At 43.3% G+C, this 15,375-nt stretch overlaps 1 protein-coding gene across 4 annotated transcripts in view; it reads left to right on the top strand.

Moving 5' to 3' along the window:
* Positions 1–15,375, top strand: part of rabgap1l (RAB GTPase activating protein 1-like) — a 626,729-nt gene that overhangs the window by 91,208 nt on the left and 520,146 nt on the right. For all 4 annotated transcript variants that reach the window (XM_070887463.1, XM_070887462.1, XM_070887464.1 and 1 more), the window contains 2 exons: positions 9,083–9,240; positions 12,237–12,347. In XM_070887463.1, the coding sequence (XP_070743564.1) occupies positions 9,083–9,240; positions 12,237–12,347 (269 nt within the window). The remainder of the gene's footprint in view (positions 1–9,082; positions 9,241–12,236; positions 12,348–15,375) is intronic.

Below are 15,375 nucleotides of genomic sequence, written 5' to 3'. Positions count from 1 at the left end.
CATGAAACACAAAAGGTTAGTATGCAGATACAGCAAGTGATCAGGAAGGCCAATGGAATCTTGGCCTTTGTTGCAAAGGGGATGGAGTATAAAAGCAGGGAAGACTTGCTACAGCTATACGGGGTATTGGCGAGGCCACACCTGGAATACTGCGTGCAGTTTTGGTTTCTGTATTTACGAAAGGATATACTTGCTTTGGAGGCAGTTCCGAGAAGGTTCACTAGGCTGATTCCGGGGATGAGGGGGTTGACTTATGAGGAAAAGTTGAGTAGGTTGGGCCTCTATTCATTGGAATTCAGAAGAATGAGAGGTGATCTTATCTTCTATAAAATTTTGAGGGGACTTGACAGGGTGGATGCAGAGAGGATGTTTCAACTGATGGGGGAGACTAGAATTAGAGGGCACGATCTTAGAATAAGGGGCCGCCCATTTAAAACAGAGATGAGGAGAAATTTCTTCTCTGAGGGTTGTGAATCTGTGGAATTCGCTGCCTCAGAGAGCTGTAGAAGCTGGGACATTGAATAAATTTAAGACAGAACTAGATGGTTTCTTAATCGATAAGGGGTTATGGGGAGCAAGCTGGGAAGTGGAGCTGAGTCCATGATCAGATCAGCCATGATCTTATTGAATGGCGGAGCAGGCTCGAGGGAACGTATGGCCTATTCCTGCTCCTATTTCTTATGTTCTTATAGGAGAACCAAGTAATATCCTCGGTGACAAATGTATTAAACATCTTGTCTGTATGCACTTTCTGCCTGCAAAGCCTTACTACTTGTTGCCATAATCTTGGTGTCAACTTTTACATAGAAACATAGAAACTTACAGCGCGGAAAGAGGCCATTTTGGTCCATCATGTTCGCGCCGGCTGACAAAGAGCCGCACGGCCTTCGGTCAGCAGCCCTGAAGGTTACATATAAACCAATGAAGAATGGCAGAAAGGTAAAGAGAACCCAGCCCAACCAGTCCGCCACACACAACTGCGACACCCCTTTCCATGATAAATTCTTACATCCACAATGATACGCTCGTCTGCTGCTGAAGCCCTCATCCATGACTTATCTCTATACTTGACTATTCCAATGCATGCCTGGCTGGCCTCTCACATTCTACCCTACGTAAACTTGAGGTGATCCAAAACTTGGCTGCCCATGTCTTAACTCGCACCAAGTCCCGCTTACCCATCACCCCTGTGCTTGCTGACCTACATTGGCTTCCGGTTAACATAGAAAATAGGTGCAGGAGTAGGCCATTCGGCCCTTTGAGCCTGCACCACTATTCAATATGATCATGGCTGATCATGCGACTTCAGTACCCCATTCCTGCTTTCTCTCCATACCCCTTGATCCCTTTAGCCGTAAGAGCCACATCTAACTCCCTTTTGAATATATCTAACGAACTGGCCTCAACAACTTTCTGTGGTAGAGAATTCCACAGGTTCACAATTCTCTGAGTGAAGAAGTTTCTCCTCATCTCATAGAAACATAGAAAATAGATGCAGGAGTAGGCCATTCGGCCCCTCGAGCCTGCACCGCCATTCAATGAGTTCATGGCTGAACATGCAACTTCAGTACCCCATTCCTGCTTTCTCGCCATACCCCTTGATCCCCCTAGTAGTAAGGACTACATCTAACTCCTTTTTGAATATATTTAGTGAATTGGCCTCAACAATTTTCTGTGGTAGAGAATTCCACAGGTTCACCACTCTGGGTGAAGAAGTTTCTCCTCATCTCAGTCCTAAATGGCTTACCCCTTATCCTTAGACTGTGACCCCTGGTTCTGGACTTCCCCAACATCGGGACCATTCTTCCTGCATCTAACCTGTCCGATCCCGTCAGAATTTTATATGTTTCTATGAGATTCCCTTTCATTCTTCTAAATTCCAGTGAATATAAGCCTAGTCGATCCAGTCTTTTTTCATATGTCAGTCCTGCCATCCCGGGAATCAGTCTGGTGAACCTTCGCTGCACTCCCTCAAGAGCAAGAATGTCCTTCCTCAGATTAGGAGACCAAAACTGTACACAATATTCAAGGTGTGGCTTCACCAAGGCGCCCTGTACAACTGTAGTAAGATCTCCCTGCTCCTATACTCTAATTCTCTTGCTATGAAGGCCTTCATGCCATTTACCACCTTCACCACCTGCTGTACCTGCATGCCAACTTTCAGTGACTGATGTATCATGACACCCAGGTCTCGTTGCACCTCCTCTTTTCCTAATCTGTCACCATTCAGATAATTTGCCTTCCTGTTTTTGCCCCCAAAGTGGATAACCTCACATTTATCTACATTATACTGCATCTGCCATGCATTTGCCCACTCACCTAACCTGTCCAAGTTACCCTGTAGCCTCTTAGCATCCTCCTCACAGCTCACACTGCCACCCAGCTTAGTGTCATCTGCAAACTTGGAGATATTACATTCAATGCCTTTGTCTAAATCATTGATGTATATTGTAAACAGCTGGGGTCCCAGCACTGAACCTTGCGGTACCCCACTAGTCACTGCCTGCCATTCTGAAAAGGACCCGTTTATTCCTACTCTTTGCTTCCTGTCTGCCAACCAGTCATCTATCCACGTCAATACTTTACCCCCAATACCATGTGCTTTAATTTTGCACACTAATCTCTTGTGTGGGACCTTGTCAAAAGCCTTTTGAAAGTCCAATACACCACATCCACTGGTTCTCCCTTGTCCACTCTACTAGTTACATCCTCACAAAATTCTAGAAGATTTATCAAGCATGATTTCCCTTTACTAAATCCATGCTGACTTGGACCGATCTTGTCACTGCTTTCCAAATGCGCTGCTAATTACATCTTTAATAATTGATTCCAACATTTTCCCCACTACCGATGAGGCGAACCGGTCTATAATTTTCTGTTTTTTCTCTCCCTCCTTTTTTAAAAAGTGGGATTGCATTAGCTACCCTTCAATCCATAGGAACTGATCCAGAGTCTATAGAATGTTGGAAAATAACCACCAATGCATCCACTATTTTGAGGGCCACTTAAATACTGTGGGATGCAGACGATCAGGCCCTGGGGATTTATCGGCCTTCAATCCCATCAATTTCCCAAACACAATTTCCTGACTAATAAGGATTTCCTTCAGTTCCTCCTTCTCGCTAGCCCCTTGGTCCCCTAGTATTTCCGGAAGGTTATTTATGTCTTCCTTGGTGAAGACAGAACCAAAGTATTTGTTCAATTGGTCTCCCATTTCTTTGTTCCCCATTATAAATTCACCTGATTCTGACTGCAAGGGACCTACATTTGTCTTCACTAATCTTTTTCTCTTCACTTATCTATAGAAGCTTTTGCAGTCAGTTTTTATGTTCCCTGCAAGCTTACTTTCATACTCTATTTTCCTCCTCCTAATAAAACCCTTTGTCGTCCTCTGCTGAATTCTAAATGTCTCCCAGTCCTCAGGTTTGCTGCTTTTTCTGACCAATTTATATGCCTCTTCCTTGGATTTAACACTATCTCTAATTTCCCTTGTTAGCCACTGTTGAGCCACCTTCCCCGTTATATTTTTACGGCAGACAGGGATGTACAATTGTTGAAGTTCATCCATGTGATCTTTAAGTGTCTACCATTGCCTATCCACTGTCAACCCTTTAAGTATCATTCGCCAGTCTATTCTAGCCAATTCATGTCTCATACCATTAAAGATACCTTGCTTTAAGTTCAGGACCCTAGTCTCTGACTTAACTGTGTCACTTATAGAGACATAGAAAATAGGTGCAGGAGTAGGCCATTCGGCCCTTCGAGCCTGCACTGCATTCAATGAGTTCATGGCTGAACATGCAACTTCAGTACCCCATTCCTGCTTTCTCACCATACTGCTTGATCCCCCGAGTAGTAAGGACGACATCTAACTCCTTTTTGAATATATTTAGTGAATTGGCCTCAACAACTTTCTGTGGTAGAGAATTCCACAGGTTCACTACTCTCTGGGTGAAGAAGTTTCTCCTCATCTCGGTCCTAAATGGCTTACCCCTTATCCTTAGACTGTGATCCCTGGTTCTGGACATCCCCAACATCGGGACCATTCTTCCTGCATCTAACCTGTTCGATCCCGTCAGAATTTTAAACGTTTCTATGAGATCCCCTCTCATTCTTCTGAACTCCAGTGAATACAAGCCCTGTTGATCCAGTCTTTCTTGATATGTCAGTCCCGCCATCCTGGGAATCAGTCTAGTGAACCTTCGCTGCACTCCCTCAATAGGAAGAATGTCCTTCTCAAGTTAGGAGACCAAAACTGTACACAATAATCCAGGTGTGGCCTCACCGAGGCCCTGTACAACTGTAATAACACCTCCCTGCCCATGTACTCAAATCCCCTTGCTATGAAGGCCAACATGCCATTTGCTTTCTTAACCGCCTGCTGTACCTGCATGCCAACCTTCAATGACTGATGTATCATGACACCCAGGTCTCGTTGCACCTCCCATTTTCCTAATCTGTCACCATTCAGATAATAGTCTGTCTCTCTGTTTTTAGCACCAAAGTGGATAACCTCACATTTATCCACATTATACTTCATCTGTCATGCATTTGCCCACTCACCTAACCTATCCAAGTCACTCTGCAACCTCATAGCATCCTCCTCACAGCTCACACTGCCACCCAACTTAGTGTCATCTGCAAATTTGGAGGTACTACATTTAATCCCCTCGTCTAAATCATTAATGCACAATGTAAACAGCTGGGGCCCCAGCACAGAACCTTGCGGTACCCCACTAGTCACTGCCTGCCATTCTGAAAAGTACCCATTTACTCCTATTCTTTGCTTTCTGTCTGCCAACCAGTTCTCAATCCACGTCAGCACACTTACCCCCAATCCCATGTGCTTTAACTTTGCACATTAATCTCTTGTGTGGGACCTTCGAAAGCCTTCTGAAAGTCCATATACACCACATCAACTGGTTCTCCCTTGTCCACTCTACTGGAAACATCCTCAAAAAATTCCAGAAGATTTGTCGAGCATGATTTCCCTTTCACAAATCCATGCTGACTTGGACCTATCATGTCGCCTCTTTCCAAATGCGCTGCTATGACATCCTTAATAATTGATTCCATCATTTTACCCACTACCAATGTCAGGATAATTCCCTGTTTTCTCTCCCTCCTTTTTTAAAAAATGGGGTTACATTGGCTACCCTCCACTCCATAGGAACTGATCCAGAGTCTTTGGAATGTTGGAAAATGACTGTCAATGCATCTGCTATTTCCAAGGCCACCTCCTTAAGTACTCTGGGATGCAGACCATCAGGCCCTGGGGATTTATCGGCCTTCAATCCCATCAATTTCCCCAACACAATTTCCCGACTGATAAGGATTTCCCTCAGTTCCTCCTTCTTACTAGACCCTCTGACCCCTTTTATATCCGGAAGGTTGTTTGTGTCCTCCTTAGTGAATACTGAACCAAAGTTCTTGTTCAATTGATCTGCCATTGCTTTGTTCCCCGTTATCACTTCCCCTGATTCTGACTGCAGGGGACCTACAATTGCCTTTACTAACCTTTTTCTCTTTACATATCTATAGAAGCTTTTGCAGTCCGTCTTAATGTTTCCTGCAAGCCTCATCTCGTACTCTATTTTCCCTGCCCTAATCAAACCCTTTGTCCTTTTCTGCTGAGTTCTAAATTTCTCCCAGTCCCTGGGTTCGCTGCTATTTCTGGCCACGGTTGAGCCACCTTCCCGTTTTTATTTTTACGCCAGACAGGGATGTACAATTGTTGTATTTCATCCATGCGGTCTCTAAATGTCTGCCATTGCCCATCCACTGTCAACCCCTTAAGTATCATTCGCCAATCTATCCTAGCCAATTCACGTCTCATACCTTCAAAGTTACCCTTCTTTAAGTTCTGTATCATGGTCTCTGAATTAACTGTTTCATTCTCCATCCTAATGTAGAATTCCACCATATTATGGTCACTCTTCCCCAAGGGGCCTCGCACAACGAGATTGCTAATTAATCCTCTCATTGCACAACACCCAGTCTAAGATGGCCCCCCTCCTAGTTGGTTCCTCGACATATTGGTCGAGAAAACCATACCTTATGCACTCCAGGAAATCCTCCTCCACCGTATTGCTTCCAGTTTGGTTAGCCCAATCTATATGCATATTAAAGTCACCCATGATAACTGCTACACCTTTATTGCATGCACCCCTAATTTCCTGTTTGATGCCCTCCCCAACATCACTACTACTGTTTGGAGGTCTGTACACAACTCCCACTAATGTTTTTTGCCCTTTGGTGTTCTGCAGTTCTACCCATATAGCTTCCACATCATCCAAGCTAATGTCCTTCCTAACTATTGCATTAATCTCCTTTTTAACCAGCAATGCTACCCCACCTCCTTTTCCTTTTATTTTATCCTTCCTGAATGTTGAATACCCTTGGATGTTGAGTTCCAAGCCCTTATCATCCTGGAGCCACGTCTCTGTAATCCCAATCACATCATATCTGTTAACATCTATTTGCACAGTTAATTCATCCACCTTATTATGGATACTCCTTGCATTAAGACACAAAGCCTTCAGGCTTGTTTTTTTAACACCCTTTGTCCTTTTAGAATTATGATGTAGTGTGGTCCTTTTTGTTTCTTGCCTTTGTTTACTCGGCCTTCCACTATTGCTTTTTACCTTTCTACCATTTGTTTCTGACTCCATATTACTTCGCCCTGTCTCGCTGCATAGGTTCCCATCCCCCTGCCATATTAGTTTAAACACTCCCGAACTGCATTAGCAAATGTTACCCCTAGGAAATCAGTTCCAGTCCTGCCCAAGTGCAAACCATCCCTTTTGTACAGGTTCCACTTTCCCCAGAACTGGTTCTAATGTCCCAGGAATTTGAATTCCTCCCTCTTGCACCACTGCTCAAGCCACATTTATTCTAACTATCCTGCTCCCTCTACTCTGATTAGCATGTGGCACTGGTAGCAATCCAGAGATTACTACCTTTGAGGTCCTACTTTTTAATTTAACTCCTAGCTCCCTAAATTCAGCTTGTAGGACCTCTTCCCACTTCTTACCTATATCGTTGGTACCTACATGTACCACGACAACTGGCTGTTCACCCTCCCTCTCCAGAATGCTCTGCAACCGCTCCGAGACATCCTTGACCCTTGCACCAGGGAGGCAACATACCATCCTGGAGTCTCGGTTGCGGCCGCAGAAACTGCTATCTATTCCCCTTACAATAGAGTCCCCTATCACTATAGCTCTCCCACTCTTTTTCCCGCCCTTCTGTGCAGCAGAGCCATCTTAATGAAGAATTCTACCATATTATGGTCATTCTTCCCCAAGCAGCGCCTCAATTTCAAAATTCTCATCCTTATTTTCAAATCCTTCCATGGCCTCGCCCCTCCCTATCTCTGTAATCTGCTCCAGCCCCACAGAGATGTCTGCGTTCCTCTAATTCTGCCCTCTTGAGCGTCCCTGATTATAATCGCTCAACCATTGGTGGTCGTGCCAATTGGTGGAACTTCCTCCCTAAATCTCTCCGCCTCTCTTTCCTCCTTCAAGATGCTCCTTAAAATATACCTCTTTGACCAAGCTTTTGGTCACCTGTGCTAACTTCTACTTATGCAGCTCAGTGTCAAATTTTTATCGCATAATATTCCTGTGAAGCACCTTGGGACGTTTCACTACGTTAAAGGTGCTATATAAATACAAATTGCTGTTAATGGAAATGACCTTTGCAAATGCTCCATGCTGTAATCATACCCTCCTGTCAGTGGAGGCACTGTCGTGAGTCTTTTGTGCCTCCAGCTCCTCAGCTTATAATGTAGAAAAACCCCTATTCCATATCTGGCTGTACCCAAATTGCTGTTTTACTATTTAACTACAAATGATATAAAATCAAGGTATTGCGTAAAAAAAAAACTGGGACAGAATCTGTGTCTTGAAAATGGGAATTAAATTAAGTCTACGTGTCCTCCAGCTCTGCTTCACCTGAAGACTGCACTCGTTCCTCACTTCCTTTTTGCAATCCCATGGCAGATGGACCAGTAAATAATTGTTTTTGGCAACTTTATCTTTCCTCCTGCTCCTGCGAAGTGGTGGGTGCAGTTCGGAATCCCTGCCATCGGCTTGCATCTCAATCAAGTAGCCATTATTTCCTTGACAGTGGGTACCAGTAGGCTGTTCAACCATACGAGGCGTGTCAGCTTGCCCCAATCATTTTCTCGCCCACACATCTATAATTCGACCTGTATAGTTGGCAGACGGTGATCAGGAGCAGGCGCCTTGGCTCAATCTTTCCTAACCCAGGGCCACAGAGGTTAACTGTAGTGCTCCGACCATGGCCCTGGTTGACATCATTTAACTTGGTCTCTCGGGCTTTGCTCCTCGCTCGCATTGGACGACCCCACTGAACCAGTGGGGAAGCCTACCAATTTACGCTGTTTTTTGGGAGAGGGCGGAGAGTTGTGTTGTGTAATGGGTGCAATATATAAGGAACATAAGAACAGGAGTAGCACATTCAGCCTCTCAAACCTGTTGCACCAATCAATTATATCATGGCTTATCTGTATCTTAACTCCATCTACCCGCCCCTTGATATCCTTTCAACAAAAATCCATCGATCTCAGCCTTGAAATTTTCAATTGACCCCAGCCGACAGCTTTATTTTTAGGCGGGGGTGGAAAAAGTTCTGGATTTCGACTCCCCTTTGTGTGAAGAAATGCTTCCTAAACAGCCTAGCTCTAATTTTCAGGTTATGTGCCATTGTTCTGGACTCCCCCACCAGAAGAAATAATTTCTCTCTATCTACCTCATCAACTCTTTGAATCATCTTAAGCACCGCAGTTAGATCACCTCTTAATCTTCTATACGTGAGGGAATACAAGCCTCGTCTATGTAACCTGTCCTCATAATTTAACCCTTTCAGCCCTGGTATTATTCTGGTGTATCTGCTCTGCACCGGCTCCAAGGCCAATATCTCCTTCCTGAGGTGCGGTGCCCAGAACTGAATGCACAACTCCAGATGGGGTACAGAGCTTTATAAGTGAGCATGTGGGAGACGAGCATTACAGTCAAAAGCTGAGGATCTAAACCTGAAAATCTCTCTCTCCGTCTAGGTCAGTCGAATTCTGTATAGTTTTTCCACTGCTTTTCGCCGATCTTACAAACAAACAGCTGAAGTAAAAGACATGGGCGATGCAAGTCCTGAGAGTGACAGCTACAACTTCACTGTTTCTCTGGAAGTGAAGGAGGACGATGGAAAAGGCAATTTCAGGTGAATCGAAGTTGAAGTGTATGTGATTTCAAAGTGGGCGCAGGGATAATGGTACTTTGGGGATTGGTGCCGAGCCCCCACACTTGAAGGTGTGGTGTAGTGTGGGCGATTGGTAATGCTGCAGTGATTGCCCCTCTGTCATTAGTCAGTCTTAAAGTTTAAAAAAAAGAAAGGCAAACTTGCATTCATGTAGCGCTTTTCACGACCTTTATATGGCGGCTTTCATAAGCTCCCAAAGCGCTTTACAGCTGATGAAGTACTTTAGAAGTGTAGTCACGGTTATAATGTAGGAAACGGGGCAGCCAATTTACGCACAGCAAGCTCATAAAAACAATGAAATAAATTGCCAGATCATCTGTTTTAGTGAAGTTGGTTGAGGGATAAATATTGGTCAGGACAACGGGGTAACACCCCTGCTCTTTTTCGAAATAGTGCCATGGGATCTTTTACGCCCACCTAAGTGGGTGGGTGGGGTGGGGGGGGGCTTTGGTTTAACATCTCATCCGCAAGATGGCATTTCCACTGCAGCACTCCCTCAGTACTGCATTGGAGTGTCGGCCTGGACTTTGGAGTCTTAAATTAATGCTTTCCATTTAAATAAGACCTCACAAGCTCTCTTTCTGTTTCATTTAGAGGACACTGCTGCATAAACCCTGCATAAACTATTGGTCTGTTATGCATTATCTTTAATATAGAAACTGTCCCAAGGAGTTTCACAGAGCAGGATCGATCAGTGAGCATTCGTAGACGAGCAGTGAGATAACCATAACATGGCCAACAAGGGGTTGAGGGAGTTCCAGAGAGTGGGCCTGAAGGCTCTGCTACTGATGGTGAAGTCGCGGGAGACAAGGGTGCAGACGATGCCAGAATGGAAAAGCAAAAGAGCACAAGCTGAGACGTAGGACTGGAGGAGGTTGCAGCGGGTATAAATAAGGATGAGGATTTTGAATTTGATGCGTGGATGAAAGCAAAGAGAAAGATATGCATTTATATAGTGTCTTTCACCACTTTAGGACGTCCCAAAGCGCTTTACAGTCAATGAAGTACTTTTGGGGTGTAGTCACTGTTGTAATGTAGGAAGCGGATGGAGGCTGGAGGATAAGTGATAGATAAGCGGGACTTAGTGTGGGATACAATGTGGGTTGGAAACTTTGTGACACAGAGCTCAAGAGCCCAGTGAGGAAGTTAAGTCTGGCGTCATGCAAGTATGGATGACGCCTTGAGCAATGGTGGCTCAAGGTGAGGTCGAGGCTGAGACAGGTGATGACATAGAGGTTAGGGGTCTTGGTGATGTTTTGGTATGGGATTTAGAGTTCAACCTGGGGTCAAACAGGATCCCCAAGTTTACACATGGGGCTGTTAATCATCCCTAATGGCAGAATCCGGTTGTTATAGGGCCCATCTCTATCCCTACTGCTCTTAATCAGTGCCGGTGTTACATTCAGCCTCTGGAGCTATGAACACAATACTAATTGAGAAAACTGGTCCAGGAGGCAAGGTAGGATATGGCATGTTGGTGTTTTTCTTTGTGTGCGATGAGGGGGTGAAGAAGTGATCGTGCAGAAGCAATTTCTTGTCCCATGCTTTCTAATCCTACAATCATACAGCACAGAAGGAGGCCATTTGGCCCATCATGCCTGCGCCAGCTCTCTGAAAGAGCTACCCATTAATTCTACACTCCCCTGCTCTTTCCCAACAGCCTTGCAAATTTTTCCTTTTAACTATATATCCAATTCCCTTTTGAAAGTTACTATTGAATCTGCTTCCACCACCCTTTCAGGTGTAAAGAAAATTGCTTTTCATCTCCCCTCTGGTTCTTTTGCCAATTATGTTAAATCTGTGTCCTGGTTACTGACCCTCCTACCAGTAGAAACTGTTTCTCTCTATCTACTCTATCAAAACGCCTCATAATTTTGAATACCTCTGTTAAATCTCTCCTTAACCTTCCCTGCTCCAAGGAGAACAATCCCAGTTTCTCTATTCTCTCCACATAACCGAAGTCCCTCATCCCTGGGACCCTTCCAATAAATCTCCTCTGCACCCTCTTCAAGACCTTGGCATTCAGAGATGAGGGGGTTGACTAATGAGGAAAGGTTGAGTAAGTTGGGCCTCTACTCATTAGAATTCAGAAGAATGAGAGGTGATCTTATCGAAACATATAAGATTATGAGGGGGTTTGACAAGGTGGATGCAGAGAGGATGTTTCCACTGATGGGGGAGACTAGAACTAGGGGGCATGATCTTAGAATAAGGGGCCGCCCATTTAAAGCTGAGATGAGGAGGAATTTTTTCTCTGAGGGTTGTAAATCTGTGGAATTCACTGCCTCAGAGAGCTGTGGAAGCTTGCGTTATTGAATAAATTTAAGACTGATTTAGACAGTTTCTTAACCGATAACGGAATAAGGGGTTATGGGGAGCGGGCAGGGAAGTGGACCTGAGTCCATGATCGGATCAGCCATGATCTTATTAAATGGCGGAGCAGGCTCGAGAGGTCGTATGGCCTACTCCTGCTCCTATTTCTTATGTTCTTCTGTTATTATCCTTCCTAAAGTGTGGTGCCCAGAATTGGACACAATACACTAGCTTGAGGTCTAACTGGTGTTTTATAAAGATTTAGCATAAGTTCCTAATGTTGCTATAATTCTTTGCCGCTGTTCGATTTTCTTAAAAGGATTATATTAATTTCAGATATTTTGCGAATATATGAAGTAGGTTCTTTGCTTTAAAATGCACTAAGCTGTATTTTTACATTGAAAAGTAGTATTTATTGATCCTTTATAAAGTGATTTTTCTCTGTGTTCTCATCTACATGTTGTTTACCAATATCCTTGGAGTAGATTTCAGATGTGAACTAACATTCACAGCATGTGCATACATCACATTCCTGGGTTTTATCTTAAATTTACCTCAGACCCAGGCATCTCACGATAACGTCTAGCGAGTGTTGATGTGACCGACAACGCTGGAAACTGAAATAACTCCTATTGTATTCACAGTGCTGTACCGAAGGACAGAGAGAAACTGTATTTTAAGTTGCGACAGGGGATAGAGAAGAAATTAGTTATCAACGTGCAGCAAACATCGAACAGTGAGCTCGCTGTTGAGCGGTAAGCTTATTATCTGACCCTGTAAAATAACTGTGAAATGGTTTCTATTAAGGACTTGCAGTGGGTGAACATCAGCTACAGTTGTGGTGCAGTTGACAGAGGGGTTAGAGGTTGGCTGGTTTTGCTATCTGTAGTAACCTACTACATAACGGCATTGTATAAAATCTCATCCCCGTGCCGCATCTCCTGAAGATATTGACTCATGATGGGAGCTGGTAGCTCCGTGATGTCTTGCCTAGGTGCTCAATCTTCACGGTGCGCCTGTACAGTGAAAGTCAGCAGGCTACTCCACCCCCACATATATGCACCTTCGGTATAGGTTGCTGGGTAGCTAACGAGGTGCGAACTGTGACTAAACTTGTAAATGGTATTGGAGTTTCTTGTATTATTGCACACTGTGTTACACTAACCTTTCCATGCAACTGTCTGCTTAATACATCCCTTGACGGGGAAATTTTCCAGATGCCATCTCAGCAGTTAATAGGATTGTCCTGTTTATGCTGCACCAAAGGGACTGTTCCAATAATTTAGAGTCCAAATCAAGAGTTTTCTATAATCAATTTGATTAACTTTCTGCCTTAGTACAACTGTAATCTGCAAATATTTAAATGCACTCTGCCAAAATCAGATGTAGACTAGAAAACCCTTTGCAGCTGATTTTTTTCCCTCTGGCTTTAAAATTACATTTATTCGGAATTTAATTTGAAGTTATTCGCTAACCTAATTAAATGCTGTCTCACAAACATAGCTTAGCAAATTATGTTAAAAGTATACACGAGCTTCTAGATAATGTGGAATGTGTTTTGAGAAGACTATGCATGGTGTGAATACAGCAAGTAAATATAGTACAAAAGATGGCTATTTTCACTATTATTTTACATTATGTTTTCAGAGGTTTACGCAGAACTTTTATAGAAAAACATTGGGCTGAAATATGACTTGATAAACTGAAACACCTCACCAGTGAAACATTGAGAGATGTTCCCAGCAAAAATTTTTTGACTATCTGCACAGTACAAATAATTTTTAGCTTGTCTAATTGCAGCCGTTAGCTTTTTGTGAGAACATACTTGCATCTTGATATTGCTTTCATTGCACCCAACATAGATAGGGTTGCAGGAGAAGCAATTATTGAGGTTCATTGCACCAAATGCATATGTAATGGGGGAGAGAAAAAGAAAGAACTTAGATTTATAGGTGCCTTATCTCAGGATGTCTGAAACTGCTACGTATCCAGTGAATGACTTTTTTTGAAGTGTAATTAATCACTGCTGCTTTCTCCGCAAATATGGTAGACAATTTGCACACAGCAAGGTCTTATAAATGAGATAAATGTTGATCTGTTTTGGTCGTGGTATTTGAGAGATGAATGTTGGGTATGTTCTGCTTCAAATGCCAGTAGAGTTCTGTTCATCTGAGTGAGCAGCCGGGGCCTCTTTAAGGTCCAAAAGACAGCACCTCTAAACAGTGCACCTCAGTGCTGCACTGAAGAGTGGGCTGAGATTGTGTGCTTAATTCCTGACTCAGGCAAAAGTGCCATCAGCTAAGCCAAGTGGACACGTTCACTGAAAGTTTCCTTAGAATTGAAAAGTGTAGATTTCAACATAGTTTACTGGAATTTCTTCTTGGGATGATGCAAATATGAGGTAGTAAAAGTGCATTTTCACACGTTTTGGGAAAAAAAGCTCCTGTAAAGTGATTACAATGCTTAATGGGAGTTGATGAAAACAGTATTAGAAAAAATAATGGCACGAAAGACTGACAAATCCCCAGGAGGACCTGATGGTTTCCCTCCCAGGGTTTTAAGGAAATGGCTGCTTTAACAATAATTTTCCAAAGCTCTCTCGATTTAGGGATTGTTCCTTTCAATTGAAAAATCGCAAATGTAACTCCCATTATTTAAGGTGAGAGGGAGAACCCAGGAAATTATAGACCGGTTAGTCTAACATTGGTTTATGGACGTTATTGGAATCTATAATTAAGGACAAAGTGACTGAGCACTTGGAGAAATTTAAACTGATTAGAGAGAGCCAACATGGACTTGTAAAGGGCAGGTCATGTCTGACGAACCTAATTTAATTTTTTGAGAAAGTAACTAAAGTAGTAGACAAGGGAATGTCTGCGGATGTAGTTTATATGGAATTCCAGAAGGCCTTCGATAAGGTTCCACATAAGAGACTGTTAACTAAAATTAAAGCTTATGCAATCAAAGGCAAATTATTGACCTGGTTAGGAGATTGGTTATGTGGTAAAAGACAGAGTAGGAATGAACTGGAAGGAAGTGACTTGTGGTGTCCCACAAGGATCTGTGCTTGGGGCCTCAACTATTCACTAAATTTATTAATTACTTGGATAACACAAAAGAGAGCCATATAATGCCGACAACACAAAAATTGGTGGCATAGTATATAGCATAAAATTACAGAGAGGGCTAGAATATAAAAGGGAGGCAGTTTTGCTACAACTATACAAAGCCCTGGTTAAACCACATCTGGAGCACTGTGTACAGTGCTGGCACCGCACCTTAGAAAGGATATATTGGCCTTGGAAGGATTATAGCTCAGATTCACCTTAATATTACCAGGGCTCCAAGGGTTAGATTATGAGGACAGATTACATAAACTAGGCCTGTATTCCCTGGAATATAGAAGGTTAAGAGATGATTTGATTTGAGGTTTTTAGGATTTTGAAAGGAATTGATAATAGGGTAGATAGAGAGAAACTTTTTCTGCTGGTGGGGGAAGTCTAGGGCAAGGGGACATAACCTTAAAATAAGAGCCATGCCATTCAGGAGAGAAGATAGGAAACACTACTTCTTGCAACGGGTGATAGAAGTGTGGAATTCTCTCCCACAAAAAGCAGTAGATGCTCGCTATATTCATTTTAAATCTGAGATCAGTAGATTTTTGCTCGCTAAGGTGAATGGACTTAAGACACAGATGAATCATGATCTCATTGAATGGCAGAACAGGCTTAAGGGGCTGAATGACCTCCTCGTGTTCCTATCTTCCTATTTTCTCAGAGACTA

This window comes from Pristiophorus japonicus, chromosome 8 (assembly GCF_044704955.1).
Source record: "Pristiophorus japonicus isolate sPriJap1 chromosome 8, sPriJap1.hap1, whole genome shotgun sequence".
Lineage (NCBI taxonomy): Eukaryota > Metazoa > Chordata > Chondrichthyes > Pristiophoridae > Pristiophorus > Pristiophorus japonicus.
The sequence above is the reverse complement of the archived record's forward strand: the minus strand, read 5'-3'. Positions and strand labels throughout refer to the sequence as shown.